The sequence below is a fragment of the Canis lupus genome, chromosome 5 (genome assembly GCF_011100685.1).
Source record: "Canis lupus familiaris isolate Mischka breed German Shepherd chromosome 5, alternate assembly UU_Cfam_GSD_1.0, whole genome shotgun sequence".
Lineage (NCBI taxonomy): Eukaryota > Metazoa > Chordata > Mammalia > Carnivora > Canidae > Canis > Canis lupus.
In genome coordinates this window covers 33,300,367-33,316,444 of record NC_049226.1, presented here as the reverse complement: position 1 = coordinate 33,316,444, position 16,078 = coordinate 33,300,367, and the positions used below count along the sequence as shown (strand labels likewise).

The 16,078-nt window shown below is 56.7% G+C and overlaps 1 protein-coding gene across 3 annotated transcripts; it reads right to left on the bottom strand.

Moving 5' to 3' along the window:
* Nucleotides 1-278: 278 nt before the first annotated feature.
* Nucleotides 279-14,959, bottom strand: ARHGEF15 (Rho guanine nucleotide exchange factor 15). 3 transcript variants are annotated; one of them, XM_038536825.1, is made up of 17 exons: nt 14,764-14,958; nt 12,251-12,353; nt 9,617-10,269; nt 8,618-8,950; nt 8,326-8,380; nt 7,486-7,544; nt 7,167-7,378; nt 6,908-7,068; nt 6,595-6,747; nt 6,360-6,489; nt 4,927-5,001; nt 4,711-4,803; nt 4,432-4,592; nt 4,184-4,336; nt 3,937-4,019; nt 3,721-3,825; nt 279-1,858 (listed from the first exon to the last, which is right to left on the bottom strand). In XM_038536825.1, exons 3-17 carry the CDS (start codon nt 10,218-10,220, stop codon nt 1,707-1,709), a joined length of 2,529 nt encoding a protein of 842 aa, XP_038392753.1. In that variant the 5' UTR covers nt 10,221-10,269; nt 12,251-12,353; nt 14,764-14,958; the 3' UTR covers nt 279-1,706. The 3 variants fall into 3 exon arrangements, with proteins under 3 accessions (XP_038392753.1, XP_038392755.1, XP_038392754.1); XM_038536827.1 differs by lacking the exon at nt 12,251-12,353 and having other exon boundaries at nt 14,764-14,959; XM_038536826.1 differs by lacking the exons at nt 12,251-12,353; nt 14,764-14,958 and adding an exon at nt 11,733-11,779.
* Between the last annotated feature and the right edge of the window lie 1,119 nt (nt 14,960-16,078).

Genomic DNA, 16,078 nt, shown 5'->3' with positions numbered 1-16,078 from the left:
CGGGGCTGCTTCCTTCTTGTCCTTCCCTCCTTGAGGGCAGGACCCTGGTCCTTTTCATCTCTGTATCCCCATGTCCTAGAACAGTGCCTGGTACAGAGAAGGCACTCCAGAAACAGGTGTAGGATTGGATTGCATCACACAGAGGTGCTCCCGGTCCCCCAGCCCCAGGCCCCAGCAAACTGACCCTCAGTCTCAGAGAATCTCTTTCCGAGCAGCCCCATCCGCTTCCAAAGCCACATTTGGAAACCACCTTTCCTTTAAGCACACACTCTGCTCACTACAGGGCCGCCAACATTTATTGAGGGTTTCTGGTATGCCACGCACTGTGCAAAGTCCCAGATGGCCAAATGCCAGTCACTTTCTCCCTCCCCGGCTTCCCAGAGTCTTTGCATCTCCTATGGCTGGCGTGCAGTTGCTGTCCTGGGCTGGCTGCCATATATGAGCTGAAGGGACAGCGGGACAGCCCAGCTCAGGGAAGGCCTGGTGCGAGGCCAAGGTCCTCCCTCGCCAGCAGCTGCCGGCTCCGCGCTGGCTCAATCCCTCCCCTCCTTCTGGCATCAGGACAGTTTCTCCCCTGGAAGGAGATGCTGGGGGGTGGGGGGCACCACACTGGCTCTCTGTGCTCCCTCCACTGCTCGCCCCAGCGTTGCTGGTGAGAGGTCCAGGACGGAGGCAGGAGAGCCTTCACTGGCCAGCCCGCGAGCCATAGCTCCTGTTTCTTCACCCAAACCTGGGGCCCAAAGCCAGTCCAAAGCCCAAAGCTGAGGCTGGATAACTGGTGCCAGTTCAAGCAGGTTGGAGGCCGAGTCTGGGGCGAGGAAGCTTCAGGGGGCTTCAGGCCGCAGCTACTGGCCATCTTCAAGTCCTCGGGCTCCTCCACCGGGCTGCGTGGCCGGTCCGCAGCTTCACCCTCCAGCTGCTGTGGGTCCCTGGCCCAGAACTCAGGCTGCTCATCCCCGACTCTAGCCACACCCAGCACACCCCTCTTGAGCTCAGACCTCCTGACTCCTTGGAGAAAATAATAAGAAAAGCAGGGGGTGAAGAAAGAAATGGAGCACTCAGTCATCTGGGAGGGGGCGAGACCACACACACACATCACGTCCAGCAGGACCACCTGCCCTGATACATAGAGACCTGTGCACACGCACACACACACACTGACTCTCAGACACACGCTCTGGATCCTTCTAGGAGAAAGGAAGTGGCTTGAGAGGGCAGAGGGGTCACCCCAGGAATGGAACCCAGCGCTCCCCATACCCAAAGGGCAGGACAGTCATTGCTACAGAACCAAGCAGGGTCACCACCCGCCTCTTGGGCCCAGAGCACCACCCTGCTCGTTGCCGTTGGCTAGTTTATCCTCAGACTTTGTCTCCGTTTGTAAAACTTTATTGACCCAGTTTGGTCTTCATGGCCGTGAGCGGAACAGAGATACTCCTGGGCCAGTGGCTCGGCCAGCTCAGCACCATTGGCTGCTCTGTCTCCGTGGGCCACCCACTCGAGCCATCCTCAGTCTCCATCACCGGTAGGCCCGGCAGCCTTGTTTTCATTGGCTCCTCCTCCTGAAGCTCGATCCCTTTTGGTGGCCAAGAGAGGTAGCTTTTCCACTGACAGCTAATCCGGTAAGATGGACAAGCTTGGTCCTCTCCACGCGCACCGGGTGCCGGCTGTCCCAACCTGTGACCACCACCGCCGCCGCCCAGCCTGCATTAGGGTGGGGGGGCACTGGGAGAGCCTGAAGAGGGTCCAACAGCCTCAAGGAGCCTCTGGTGCTGGCGCAGGTGCTTCCTCCTTTCGTGTTCTCCTGTGACTTCACACACCAACTGGGCAGGGAAGGCCCCAGGAAACCCCTTCAGCCAGCCTGGGGAAGGAGAGATAAGGGGCCCAAGTGGAGCCAAGGCAAGGGAGAGGAAGGAAAGGAAGGGGGTCTGATGGGGTCTAATGCCCAAGGGTCACAGTGAGTGTGGGGATCACTGGAGAAGCCTGGAGCATCAGAAGATGTGACATGAGAAGTAGAGGTCACTGCAGCAACAGAGGATGCGGGGGTCCCTTCTGTCCAGCCCTGCAGCGGGCACTCAGTTCACTCAGAGGGAGAGCCGGAGTTCTTACAGACCCAACGAGGACCTGCATAGTCTGATCGCCGGTACCTCTGTGACCTCACCTGCCCTGTCCCCTCTTTTTCACTCCCTCTACCACAATGGCTTCCTTACTGTTCCTCAAACACACCGGCCAGCAGGGCCTTTGCACTGACTCCTGTCTCTGTTCCAAGACACTTTTCCCCCAGACACCATGTGCCTCATCATTTTCAGGCCCATCTTCATACCTCAGCTATTCTAGAACCTACAGGCTGTATGCTGTCACCCAGAGGTTCTGTGAAGAAAGCACGTACTGAATGTTCATTTGCTAGTCAATGATATCAATAACGTGACAGTGAGAACGGGATGAAAAGGAAACTTGTTTCGAGTGCAGAAGTCAGAGATGGGTCATGGCTGGGGAGGAAAGGCGAGACAAGCTATAAGACTATGGAGACCAGAACCCATGATCAGGACTCATGATGAAGAATTTCAAAACACTGGCCTTATTTATTTTGCTATTTCTATTGGTAGAGTATTGGACTGTTAACAATCATGGGTGGTTTCTGCAATTGATATTTAACGATAATTCCAAGATTTCCAATGCCTCTAACAAAATACCATACTGAACCCCAACAAAAATCTTTTTTGCTGGGGCACCTGGGTGGCTCAGTGCTTGAATGTCTGCCTTTGGCTCAGGGTCCTGGGATCAAGTCCCACATCAAGTTCTCTCCAGGGAGCCTGCTTCTCCCTCTGCCTGTGTCTCTGCCTCTCTCTCTGTCTCTCAGGAATAAATAAATAAAATCTTTACAAAAAATCTTTTTACTGATCTACCTTCAAATACTATCTAGATGAGGAGTCAGTACACTTTTTCTATAAATGGCCAGATAGTAGATTTTTCAGGCTTTCAGGCTTACTCAACATAGTAGTTAAGCACATAGAAGACAAAAGCACTCAGATCATATGAAAACAGACGGGTGTGGCTGTGTTCCGATAAAACTATTTACAAACACAGGTCAGAGTTAGCCCTTAGGCCACAGGTTGCTCACTCCTGATCTAGGCCAATATCTAGATATCAATCTCTCCATACCATACTAGTCTTTTCTTTTCTTTTCTTTTCTTTTCATGATTTTACTTATTTATTAATAAGAGACACTCAGAGAGAGGCAGAGACACAGGCAGAGGGAGAAGCAGGCTCCCTGTGGGGAGCCCTATTCGGGACTCGATCCCAGGACCCTGTGGTCATGCCCTGAGCAGAAGGCAGATGCTCAACCACTGACCCACCCAGGAACCCCAATATTAGTATTTTCTATTTGATTATCTCTCCCACTACAGGTTTGAATTTTATTTCTGGACACACACACACACACACACACCACAAAAAATGCCTGGACAACAAATACTGCTCACACTTGAGAAATTATTTTGAAACTCATGTTAAGATGCTAACAACAGTGGCTTGGCAGTTGAGCGTCTGCCTTCAGCTCAAGTGGTGATCTCAGGGCCCTGGGATGGAGTCCCACATCGGGCTCCCCGGAGGGAGCCTGCTTCTCCCTCTGCCTGTGTCTCTGCCTCTCTCTGTGTGTGTCTCATAAATAAAATCTTCAAAGAAAAAAAAATCACCGAAGGAATAGCTACAAGAATCTCTCACCTTCGGGGCTCTTGAGCGGGTGCCTGGGGGGAGCCCTGGACTCCAGACCTCGTCCCTCAGTCCTGGCCGGCGCAGAAGGCTCCGAACACAGTTCCTGGGAGCAGTCTGGTTGGGGGTGAGTGACATGCAGTGGGATCGAGATTCTTCTTGGCTTCTCTCTCATTTTCCCCAGAAGCCTTGCCTCTCCCCACCACCTCCCCTCTGGGGGACACTCACCACAGTCCTCATAGACGGTATCTGGGGAGCAGGGAAGGGGACCCGGGGTGGGGAAAGCTCCCAGCCAACGCTGCATGTCTGATCTGGTTGGGGACACAGGGAAGGGTCATGTTTGAACCAGGGATAGACAGTGCTGGGATAATCAGGGCTGCAGATTGGGGAGATTGAGGAAGAGGGGGGCGGGCTCTGAGAAGCCAAGTGAGGGTCTGGGGCAGGGGGGTGTTTCCCCAAAGGAGACACGACTCACAGGGATGAAGCTTGTAGGAGCCGGTGGGTGGGGCGGCCCTGGTGGTTGCTGAGAAGGGAGAGGCGGAATGTAGGGGGTCCAGACGGGTCCGGAACCTGCTGGGCCTGGACCAGGGAGCGGTGGGCATAGTCCAGAACCTGTAGCCGCTGCCCGCTGCCCGGGAAAGAGGCAGTTGAGATGGAGAACGGGCACCCGCTGGACCCCCCCTCCCGACATCAGCCTGGGCACCCTCCCTCCCTGGGACCCACCTCTTGGGCTGAGTGATGAGCAGCAGGTCACTGAAGAGCAGCAGGCAGAGGGGGGTGAAGCGGGGACGTGAGGTGAAGAGCACACCCCCCCTCCGGCACCCTAACTCGGTCAGCTCCCCCTGCAACTCCAGGCGCCTGGACCAGGACACCAGGGGCAGGGCCTGTGGAGGAGCAGGCGGTGGTTCTGGCTTGTTGCAGATACAGGAGGGGAGGGGAGGGGAGGAGAGAGGACGGGGGGGGGGGGGGGGGGGGGGGGGGGGGGCCGGGGCAGGGACCAACCTTGACTTTGTGAAAGCGCAGCCTCTGCGTGAGCCGGATCAGCTCCTCTGTCTGCTTCATGCGCCCCACCTCGGCGCTGCACCGCTCAATGATCTGGGGTCAGGGAAGCCGAGTCACCCACCCTTACTGGCTGCACCCCTACCGACCACTTGTCTGCCTGGTCACGTCACCTCCCCACCCCCCAGTCCCAGGTCCCCAAGCATCCCTCCTGCCCACCTTGCTGACAGCACCCAGGGCTTTCTGTGCATTCTCCTGGCGGCTGGACCCTTCCTCTGTCTGGCGCAGGATATTCTGGAGACAAGGAGGGGCTTCAGTTCAGAGGGTCCTGCCTGGCTTGACAAAATGCTTAGTTTGGGGTCACAGGGCTGCCTCAACGAGGCAGGGGGACCTCACCACTCACTGGTTCTGCACAACCCCAAGCGTGGCAAGTTACCTCCCTGAGCCTCAGTGTTCCCCATCTGTCAGGTGGGAATAATTAATACCCACCTAGCATACCAACAGCACTGCCGTGAGGATTCAACAAGGTAAAAAGACACAAAGTACTCGCCATAGTCCTCGGCACACGGCAAATACCAAGAAAGAGGGCTGCTACTGCTTTAATCATCGTCAACCACAACTCTTAGCACAAACAATATAGCAGAGTGGTTCACAGTGCTTGGGTTCGGGGCCCTGGGTGGCTCAGTGGTCGAGCGTCTGCCTTTAGCTCAGGGCGTGATCCCAGGGTCCTGGGATCGAGTTCCACATCGGGCTCCCCGCAGGAAGCCTGCTTCCTCTGCCTGTGTCTCTGCCTCTTTCTGTGTGTCTCTCAGGAATAAACAAATAAAATCTTTAAAATTAAAAAAAAAAAATGCTGGTAATCTAGATGTGGCCTCCTCACACCGGATCACCTGGTTTGGGGAGAAGTTTCTACTTTGCCATGAAAGAGTTTCAACCTTCCTCCTACCCCCCACGCCTCAGCATCACTTCATCAAGGAACCCTTTTTTTTTTAAAGACTTTATTTATTTATTCATGAGAGACACACAGAAAGGCAGAGATACAGGCAGAGGGAGAAGCAGGCTCCCTGCGGGGAGCCCGATGTGAGACTCAATCCCAGGACCCCGGGGTCTCGCCGTGAGCTGAAGGCAGACACTCAACCGCTAAGCCACCCAGGGGTCCCATGGAGCTCTTTTAGACGTGTTTTCTCCAGGTGTCCCACCAGCCATGAAATTTTAATACCCCAAATACGCTGTGCGCCTATGTATGTGGCCGTGGGAGTACCATCAACATCAGCATAGCTAAGAGTTTCACACCCCCAGAGAACTAATTTTTGCCCCTTTGGGAGTGACATCACCCCTGCTGGGAAGGCACACAGTGGGACAGTCCAAAGATCACTCCCCACATTCCCCCAAGACCCCTGAGAGAGGGAAAGGGACCTGCCCAAGGCCCCTCAGCCAAGTGGTGGCAGAGCAAAGTCCAGAACTGGTGTCTCCAGCCAGGGCCACCTTCATGGCATGCAAGCTGCCTGATGAGATATGTGGTTAGCTCCAGGGAGGCCTGGTGGGTCCTGGATTGAGAAGCCTGGCAGGAGGCTTGGAGCAGGGTTCCCCACCACCCCGACATGGGGTCTGGTGTGGGGCAAAGAGGCCCCCCTCCCCACCAGGACAGGCACCTGCAGCAGCATGCGGAGCCGCGTAATGCGCTGAAAAGGCAGCAGCAGGAAGGAGGGCAGGGGCAGCCGCTCGCACTTCGGGAGGCTCTGCAGGCGCCGCAGCTCGGCAGAGAAGCGCACATTCGTGTCCCTGGGAAAACAGTCCACCTCCAGGCCCTGGCTCCCCTGCCTGCCCAGCCAGGCCCCCAGCCCTGCTCCCCGGCTTCCTCCCACACAGCTCCCCCCGCACACTCACATGAGGCGGCTGTAGGTCTCCTCCTGGTATTGCTGATTCCGCACGTAATCCACATACACTGAGAAGGGCCCCACAGCGTGCTCATGCACCACGTCACACAGGTCGCTGATGTGGGGGGAAGACCGCACTCGGGACAGTAGTGTCCCTAGAAACCTGAAGGAGGCAGAGCAGAGAGCTGGGTGTCCCGGGTGTTTGAGCCAAGAGCTGAGCACTAACTGGGCGTGTGGAAGGGAAGACCTGGGACAAGCAGAAAACTACAGGAGTGCCCAGCAGCCCGAGTTCTGGTGGGCTGCGAGGACAGGACCCCACTGACCGCTCGCTGACACCCTGGACTCGCTGCACATTGGAGAAGAGGGTGTGGTGGTCCCGGGGGGTCAGCGTGTCCCGTAGAGCCTGGCTCAGCACGAAGGTGTCTGTCAGTAGCCGCAGGGAGCGCAGGTAGGAGGCCTCAGATGTCACCACCTCAAACAGGCTCTGAGGAGGGAGGCAGTAGTGGAAAGCCCAGCTCCAGGCAGCCCAGAACCGGAGTCCCACCCTCCTCCTCCCTGGCCCAAGCCCAGGCAGGCCCCCACCTCCTGCATGCGCCTCTCCTGGGGGCTGAGCGTGTCCAGGAGGCCACTGGCTCGCACAGCCGGAAGCTCCTGCCACAGTGTGTTGCGAGGTCCAGGCGGCCGAGCGAAGGTGGGAGCTTCACCGGGATTTGTGGGAGACGGACACCCATCCTCACTGACTCCCCAGAGCTCCTCTGATAGCACAGCTGCCCGATAGTTCTGGTACAGGGGCTCTGGGGAGCAGACGGGGCACATCAGGGACGCCCAGCACCTCAGAACCCCTCCCAGCTGCTTGCTGGTCACACCAGGGGGGGGGTCCCCCAGGTCCAGAGGCCCTCACCATCTTGCAGGGGCAGCTCCCAGTTCTGCTCTTTCAGCTCCTCCAGTTCCTCCTTGTCCCTGCAGAGAGAAAGGGATGGAGGGCCCAGAGCCACCAGTTACCTCCCAGAGGCACTATTCATATGATAGTATGAATGAGTGCACAACTCCCATGCAGGTCATCTGCAGGGACTCTCACCCAAGTGCACACGCACAACTCAGTTATGAGCCTGTTGTGTGTGAGGCCCCATAGCGGGCGGGCCCCATCCCCTCCCAGGATCTCAAGCCTCTCTCTCCAGTTTCTCACGTTTGAAACCATTGTCTGGGATGTCCTCAGTGAGACTTAGCGAGATCAAACCCAAACTCACACCTCCCTGACCAACCTAGGAGAATTCACACCAGCAGTGTGGAATAAGGGAATGAGCCCAAACTAGCTCTGATGGGGGTGGTGACCCTAAAATGATTAACAAGGGGCGCCTGGGTGGCTCGGTCGGTTAAGCGTCTGCCTTTGGCTAGGGTCACGATCTCAGGGTTCTGGGATGAAGCCCTACCTGCCATGACATCACATGGAGCCCCAGGGCCACCTCCCTGCCCATCGGGGTGCCTGGTTCTCCTTCTCCCCCTGGCCCTCCCCCTGCTAGTGCACACGTGTTCATGCTCTCTCTCTCTCAAATTAATCACTTTTTAAAAATAAAATAAGCAAAATGATCAACAAGGCCAGATACACAGAAGTGGTGTTTCTGGAGCCAAATGGACTTGTAGACAATTGCTCTAGAGACTCAAGGTAGGGGAAGGTGGCATTGAGCGGGGCCTGAAGCTTCGTCTGCTCTGGGGTAGGAATAAGGCTGTGGATGTTTGGTACCTGCCCTCCACGGGTGCTGGAGGAGCGCTTGGAGGAGCTTCATCAGGATTGTCCCCTGGAGAGAGAGAGAGAGCCCGGAGTGAAGAGAACAGACCTCCAGGATCCCCAGCCCAGAACTCCCAACTCCAGCCCCAGCAGAGACCATAACCCAGGGCAGCCCCAGGGCAGCAGCTGGTGGAGGAACAGAGAGCCCCCCAGGCCCATTGAGGGTTGTAGGTGGTTGGCTTTTCCACCTCTCTACCTCCACCCCTTCCCTTCCCAACCCAGAGGCCCACTACCCTAGGCCCTGTACCTGTTTGGATTCCATCTTCCGAGGGCAGATCGAGATCCGGCTTGGGGGGGTCCCCAGAGATGGCGATGTCCTGCCTGACCCAAGTTGGTTTGGGGGCTTTCAGGGGCGGTAGGAGTTTGCGCTCAGCTGTGGAGCGGTAGGACGTAAGGACGACTGGGGGGAGACTGATGCTGGGAGGGTTGGGACGGGAGCGGGAGGCCCTCAGTGGGGAGGCCCGGCAGAAGGCCCTGGGGCCATCCTCATAGCCCCCCACGGGCACCCAGCGAAGCTCCAGGCCAGGCCGGCCTATGTGGCAGACACAGGGGCAGCAGGGAGGGCAGGCTAGGCCAGCATCTGTGGGAGACAGGGGGGGGAATCTAAGGAGGAGACCCTTGGGGCCTGGCCCCACCCTGCCCTGGCCTCCTCCCTCCCTGAACCCGTCCAGCAGGGGAACTCAGGGGTCCAGCCCCAGGCATCTATCTCCTCCACCTGCCTGTCTTCAGACCACAACAAATTACTGAAACCGACTTTCCAAACATGGAAGCTATTGTGTAAGAATGTAGCCCTGGGGGCACCAGGGTGGCTCAGGGTTTGAGCATCTGCCTTGGGCTTAGGTCGTGAACCCCGGGGTCCTGGGATCGAATTCCCCATTGGGCTCGAGGGGAGCCTGCTTCTCCCTCTGCCTGTGTCTCTGCCTCTGAATGAATAAATAAAATCTTTTTTTTTAAATATCTTATTTATTTATTCATGAGAGACACAGAGAGAGAGAGGCAGAGACACAGGCAGAGGGAGAAGCAGGCTCCATGCAGGGAGCCCAACATGGGACTCGATCCAGGGACTCCAGAATCACACCCTGGGCTGAAGGCAGTGCTAAACCGTTGAGCCACCCAGGCTGCCCTTATTAAATAAAATCTTAAAAAAACAAATATACCCCTGCAAATGCCCCATCTTAAAGCACTGGAAACAAGAAAGGTGCGCTAGATGGGCACCCCCTCCAGCAGTGCCCCACGACGCACTTACCCAGAGTGCCATTCTCCTGGGACCCACTGCTGCCAAGGTTGACCTGTGGAGCCTCTCTTTCCCCATTTACATCCGCTGCCCCCTGGGGACCCAGCTCCAGGGCATCGGCAGCCTGGACCCTGCTTTCAGCCCCCCACTCAAACCTGCCAGCCAGTCTCCTCACAGTGCCTGGGGCCGAGGCAGAGCCTCCCTGGGCTGGTACCCCCACTGTGGGGAGCAGGGGCAGGGTGTGTGACCCGGAGGGTTTGGGTGGAGGCACCGGAGACCTGGGAACAGGTTCTGGGGAGACGGAGCGCCTGGATGCCGGACTAGGGGTGCTGGAAGGCGAATCTGGGGAAGTCTGGGAGTCCAGGCTGGCTTTAGAAGCTGACGGGGGCAGGAGAGCAGGGGGCTTGAGAGATGCGGCCGGGGAGTCCCAGTGGATGGGGGTGCACATTGGGGTCCCCGCGTCATTGGAGGTGAGGGCAGGTTCCTGTGGGGAGGAGCCGTTGTGGTGGGGCCCTGGGGACGCGGCAGCCCGGGGCCGAGAAGGGGGACGGGGGCGGATGATCCGAGGGGGCTTCTGCGTAGGGGGTGTCGCTGCAGGAAGAGACTGGGCTGACATCTCCCTCTGGGCTCTTCAAAGGAGTGGGGTCCTCTGCTGGAGTCATCCCCTGAGGAGGAGGGAGGGAGAAAGAGACCCTTAGCGCCCCCCCTCCGTGGGTAGACTGAGGCCTCTGAACAGAAATTGTTGGGCAGCAAACGGGCAGGACGTCAGGGGCAGGAGGGAAGGCGGGTGCCCTCCGTCTGCCCCTTTCTCATCTCCACCGGCTCGGTGGGCCCCTCTCACCACCACCCCCGCCACCCCCGCGCCTTCCAGGTCTGGCCTGCGTGTCTGTCTTTGGGCTTCAGGTGCTAGCCTCGGGCCAGAGGAGATAGGGAGGCGGGCATGGGGGCGCCCAGTTAGAGACCCACATCGGGGGGTGGGGGTGGGAGGCCCGGGTACATGAGAACTGGAAATGTCGGGGACATGGGGGCTTGCCCTGTGGCCACGCGCGTCTAGCTGCTGAGCTCTGTGTGTGCGCGGGTGTGTGTGCGCGTGCGTGTGTGCCATCTGCAGGGATGCCCTGAGATGCACTGAGAGCGCACAGCTCTGGGTGGGCGGGGGCGCATGTGCGGGGTGGGGAGAGGTGGGGAGGCGGGGGCGCGTGTCCGGGGGGAGGGGTGGAGGGCGTGTGTCGGGGGAGGGGGCTCAGGTCCGGGGGAGAAGTGGGTGCCCAGGGGCACGTGTCCGGGGTGGGGGTGGGGAGGCACAGGTCCGGAGCGGGGAGGGGGGAGCAGAAGCGGGGGCGGGCGTGTGGGGCGCTGTCCGCGTGGGGCCCGTGTGCGCAGGCGCGGAGCTGGGCAGCGAGGGATGCATCACTATTTCCCTGCTCCCGCCGGCCCTCCGCCCCCCATTTCCCAGTTCCTCTCTCCGGACTCTCCCTTTCCGGATTATTTTTAGTCTCCTTTTCCTGCCCTGAAGATTCCTGGAGCCTCTGACCCCAAGAGACCAGAAGGCCCCGAGCATGGTCTGTCCTGCCCCGTCCTCATCCCTCCTTGCTCCCCGTCCCCCGCCCCCCACCGCCGCTGCCACCACCAGTCTGGCCAGAGAGGCCCCAGTGGCAGCCTGGGTCCCTCCAGGAGGCAGGTGGGTGGTCTGGAGACCCAACAGAAGATGAGGACCAGGGAGGCCAGGACGCTGGCACCTGGGCTTCGCCTCCTGCGGGCAGGCGGCGGCAATCCCGAGAAGGCTGGGGGGTGGGGGGAAACTCGCAGAGGAGTGAACACAGGACTGGACTGGACAGTCAGACCCCTCCAGGCCCCAGACTGGGTTCTGGAGAAAGGATGCCGGGTGGGGGCTGGGGGCCGGAGGCTGTGAGTCTTGCAGCTCAATGGCCTCTGTGTTCTGGCAGGAAGCTCCTTAGGTGGCCCGGGCAGTGTCCTCACTGGCCCTCGGCCTCCTCCCAGCCTTGGCCCCCCGCAGGGATTCCTCCCCCCCCTTCACCCCCCCACAGGTACCTGCCTTTACTTCCTTTCCCACCCCCCACTCGGGACTGTCTCTCAGGGACCTAGGTACTCGGACCCAAGCACTTACCCTCCGGTCCTCTCCCCTCTGTCCTTCCAGGGCTGAGTGAGTAGGGGCAGGAAACAGGAATCGGATCCTCCTCCCAACCGGACACCCCCCCCCCCCAAACCACACCACACTCCACATGCGCACACTAGGGCTTTGGAAGATGTGAGGGACCCAGGATCCCGAGGGTCTGGGGAAAGGCTGAATCTCGGGCCTGGAGCATGGGTGGTGCCGTATGCACCCGCTCAGTCTGCACTGCGGTGTAGACCGGGGGCTCGCAGGGGCTGGGGTGAGGACCAGGTAGCAATGGCACAGGGCTGGGCAGGGGTGCTGGACACCTCTGTCAGCTAGAGGATCGTGTGTGTCCCTCCACGACATGTCTGACCATCTGTCCTGCACCTGACATGATGGCCTGTCCCTTTAGCTGCTGACCTGTCCCCCTGGGTGTGAGTGGGTCCATTATTTCACACCAAGATCCACCCCCACCCAGGATTCTCCCTCCCTAGCTCTGCCAGAGTGCGCCCCCACCCCCCAAAACTTACCTTTATCTTTCTGGAAGCAGTTTCTACTTTCAGCCTGTCCTGCCTACTATCCCTGGGAGCGACAAGTGTGGGGCCAGGTCTCCAAATGTCTGTTCCTGTGTTTCTGGGGCGGGAATCAAGGGCCCAGATTGAGATCTCTAGAGGAAGCCAGTTCCTCAGCCCCACCCGTCCATTGTGTCAGGCGTGTGTGCATGTGTGTATGGGGGGGAGCAGGGGGAGAGGGCCCGGGAGCCGGCAGGAGAGGAGACCCGTCTCCTCCAGGTGGGCCTGTGACATTTGCTGGGACCCCTGCCTGCTCACTGTACTCAGACTCCCTCTGTGTGGGTCCCAGCCCCCGACTCTCCTTCTCCTACTGGGATGCCCTGATGTCCATTCCCCATGGACTGACAGTCGGTACCCCTGGCGCTGCGTGGGTAGGGGACCCTCTCACTTCGAATTTGCTCTGTGCTTGGGGTGCTGAATCCGGGGGGGGGGGCTGTAAAAACAACCGAGGGGGTGGAACCAGCCACACCCCAGCTGGGATGCAGGCTAGTGGGTGGAAGATCCAAGGGCAGTTTTGAAATCCGGGGGCCTCTGCCTATGCCCAGGTGCCACTCTTTCTAGATCTTCCCATGCACGCACACACACACAAACAAGGCACTAGAAAGAAAAGCCAGAAAACTGGGATAATGGCGTTTGAACCATTTTCTCCTCCAAGTGAAAAGCAAAATTCTCCCAATGAACAACCAGGCACCACCACTACCCATCTACCCTCCGTCGCGCCCCCCCCCCCCCCCCCCCCACTTGCAGAGCATTGGTAGCACATGCTGTCTGGAAGCCTGCCTCCCTAGACATCCCCATCCGGACGTCCTTCACCTCTCCAAGCTGCTGCTCAGACGCTTCTAGTGAGGCCTGCCCCACCACTCAAAAATTGCAGGCTGCAGCCCCACGCGGCATTCCCAACCCACCTTCTTTCCCATAAGCAATCATTCCTTTTTTCTTTTTTAAGATTTTATTTATTTATTTCACAAAAAGAGAGAGCAGAAGCAGAGGGTAGTGCAGAGGGAGAGGGAGAAGCAGATCCCCGCTGAACAGGGAGCCTGACTTGGGATCGGATCCCAGGACTCGGGGATCATGACCTAAGCTGAAAGTAGACACTCAACCGACTGAGCCACCCGGGTGCCCTGCAAACATTCCTTATACTAAAATGTCGGGGCGCCTGGGTACCTCAGTCAGTTAAGCATCCGACTCTTGGTTTCGGCTCAGGTCATGATCTCAGGGTTGTGGATCAAGCCCCATGTCGGGCTCCCCGCTCAGCAGGGAATCTACTTCTCTCCCTCTCCCTCTGCCCCTACCACTGCTCTCTTACTCTCTCTCTAAAATGAGCAAATAAATCTCATTTTAAAAAATAGCAAAACATTTATTGTTAAATCAATAAATTATGTTTATAGTTATGTTTTCATGTTAAATAATAAACTTCCTGGTGGCAGGATCTTTATGTTTTGTTCACTGATGTATCTATCCCAAAGTTCTGGGACAGGTCAGGCATATAATACATGCTTAATATTTTAGAAATTAAACCAAATTAGGGCGCCTGGGTGGCTCAGTTCATGAAGCGTCTGCCTCTGGTTCAGGTCATGATCTCAGGGTCCTGGGATCAAGCCCTACATCGGGCTCCCTGCTCAGCAGGGAAGTCTGCTTCTCTCTCTGCCTGCCACTCCCCCTGCTTGTGCTCTCTCTCTTTCTGTCAAATAAGTAAATAAAATATTAAAAAAGAGGCGTACCTGGGTGGCTCAATTGGTTAGGCATCTGCCTTTGGCTTGAGTCATGATCTTGGGGTCCTGGGGTCCAGCCCATGTGGGCTCCCTACGCAGCAGGGAGTCTGCTTCTCCCTTTCCCTCTGCCTGCCCCTGCTCCCTCTGCTTGTGCTCCCTTGTTTGCACTCTCCCTCCCTCTCTCTCTCTCTCTCTCAAATAAATAAGCAAAATCTTAAAAAAAAATTGAATCGAATTAAATTCTCTGCTCATAACCCACTAGCACCCAACTCTCCTTCCCTAGAGACCATTTCCTCAATTCTGTTGATCACACACACACACACACACACACACACACACCAAGACCAGAAATCCAACTTCCCAGCCCTCATCTCCAGATCCTTTTGGGCTTGCAGAGTTCGGAAATCTCTCTGAGAGTACCTCACCAACCCACTCAAGAAAGCCAGATACACATATGTAGCCAAACGAATCCTGTTTTGTTTTGAAATAGAACTATCTTCTTCATTTTGCTACTTATAAAAATAACATTAAAAAAGATAACCCAGAAAAAAAAAAAAAAAAGATAACCCAGGACACCTGGGTGGCTCAGCGGTTGAGCATCTGCCCTTGGCTCAGGGTATGACCCCGGGGTCCTGGGATTGAGTCCCACATTGGGCTCCCCACAGGGAGCCTGCTTCTCCCTCTGCCTGTGTCTCTGCCTCTCTCTGTGTGTCTCTCATGAATACATAAAATCTTTAAAAAAAGCAAACTAGGTTTTACCATCTTGGTAAGAGCAGTCAAAGTCTTCTAGGCAACAATTCACCACCACTCCGGAACCGCCACTCCATATGGTTCCAGTGGGACAGCCTCCCCCTGGCCATCTCACCCGGGTTTGGTCCATCCCAGGACCCTCATTCCTCTGCCCGCAGAGACCGGCCCGGGAATGCACAAGTCACCCAAGCCAAGACAGCCTCCTTCCCTGGGCCCCTGGGAAAGAGCTTTCTCTTCCCTCCAAGGTCACAGAGCAGGAACAATGTAAGTCCAAAGCAAGCAGACTTGGCTGCCCTCCCCCCATACCCTGCCCTGCAATGAAGGAAACTAGTCAATAGTGGGAGAAAATGACCCCCATACCCAAGGGAAGCAGAGCCAAGACATGGAGGGGGCCTGACATCTCATCTGGGTCCCTTGGACAGTCCCCCATTTCCTGAGCCACTGAATTCCCTTTTGTGCTAAAGCTAGCTTGAGCTGGGTTTCGTCACTTCTTGCTGAAAGAATCCTGATTATTACAATCCATTCCCAGTGCAAGATGTGTGGGTAGCTTTAAGGTTTTGCCATTATAATATATGCTGCAATTAACATATTTTTAAAAAATATGTATAGAAATCTTTTATTTATTTGAGAGAGAGAACATGAGTAAGAGGGGGGCATGGAGGGGAGCAGACTCCTTACTGAGCAGGGGGCCCAACTTGGGGCTCTATCGCAGGACCTGGGGGTCATGACTAAGCCAAAGACAGACATTCAACCAACTGAGCCACCCAGGTGCCTCATGTCTTTTTTTGCCCGAAACAAAACAAAACAAAACACTTTCCATTTGAAATTTGATGAACAAAGTAATCAGATTGGTTTTGATTCTCCTTGAGGATTCTTTTATGAAAGGGCACATGAGTCCTCAGGTCTTATTTCTCATCTCTTGACCTCCACATCGGGCAGCATCGACTATTCCTTGAAAATCAGGTAGGGCCTGGCCAGACCAAGAGGCAAGACACAGGTGCCCACCTGGAGAGACCACAGAAGCACAGGTGCAGTAAAGAGGAATGTGGGCCCATCTGGAATCTTGGGGACATCTGGGTGGTTCAGTCGGTTAGACATCCGACTCCTGATTTCGGCTCAGGTCATGGGTCCTGGGATTGAGCCCAACATCGGGGTCGCCACTAAGCATGGACACTGCTTAAGATACTCGCTCCCTCTGCCCCTCCCACTCCCCCACTCATGTGCACGTGTTCTCTCTCTCTCTCTCTCAAATAAAATATTTTTTTAAAGGAAATCTTAGCTTTTCAAAATGGAAAAAGTGATAAGAGGCTGGAGGAACAAGTAG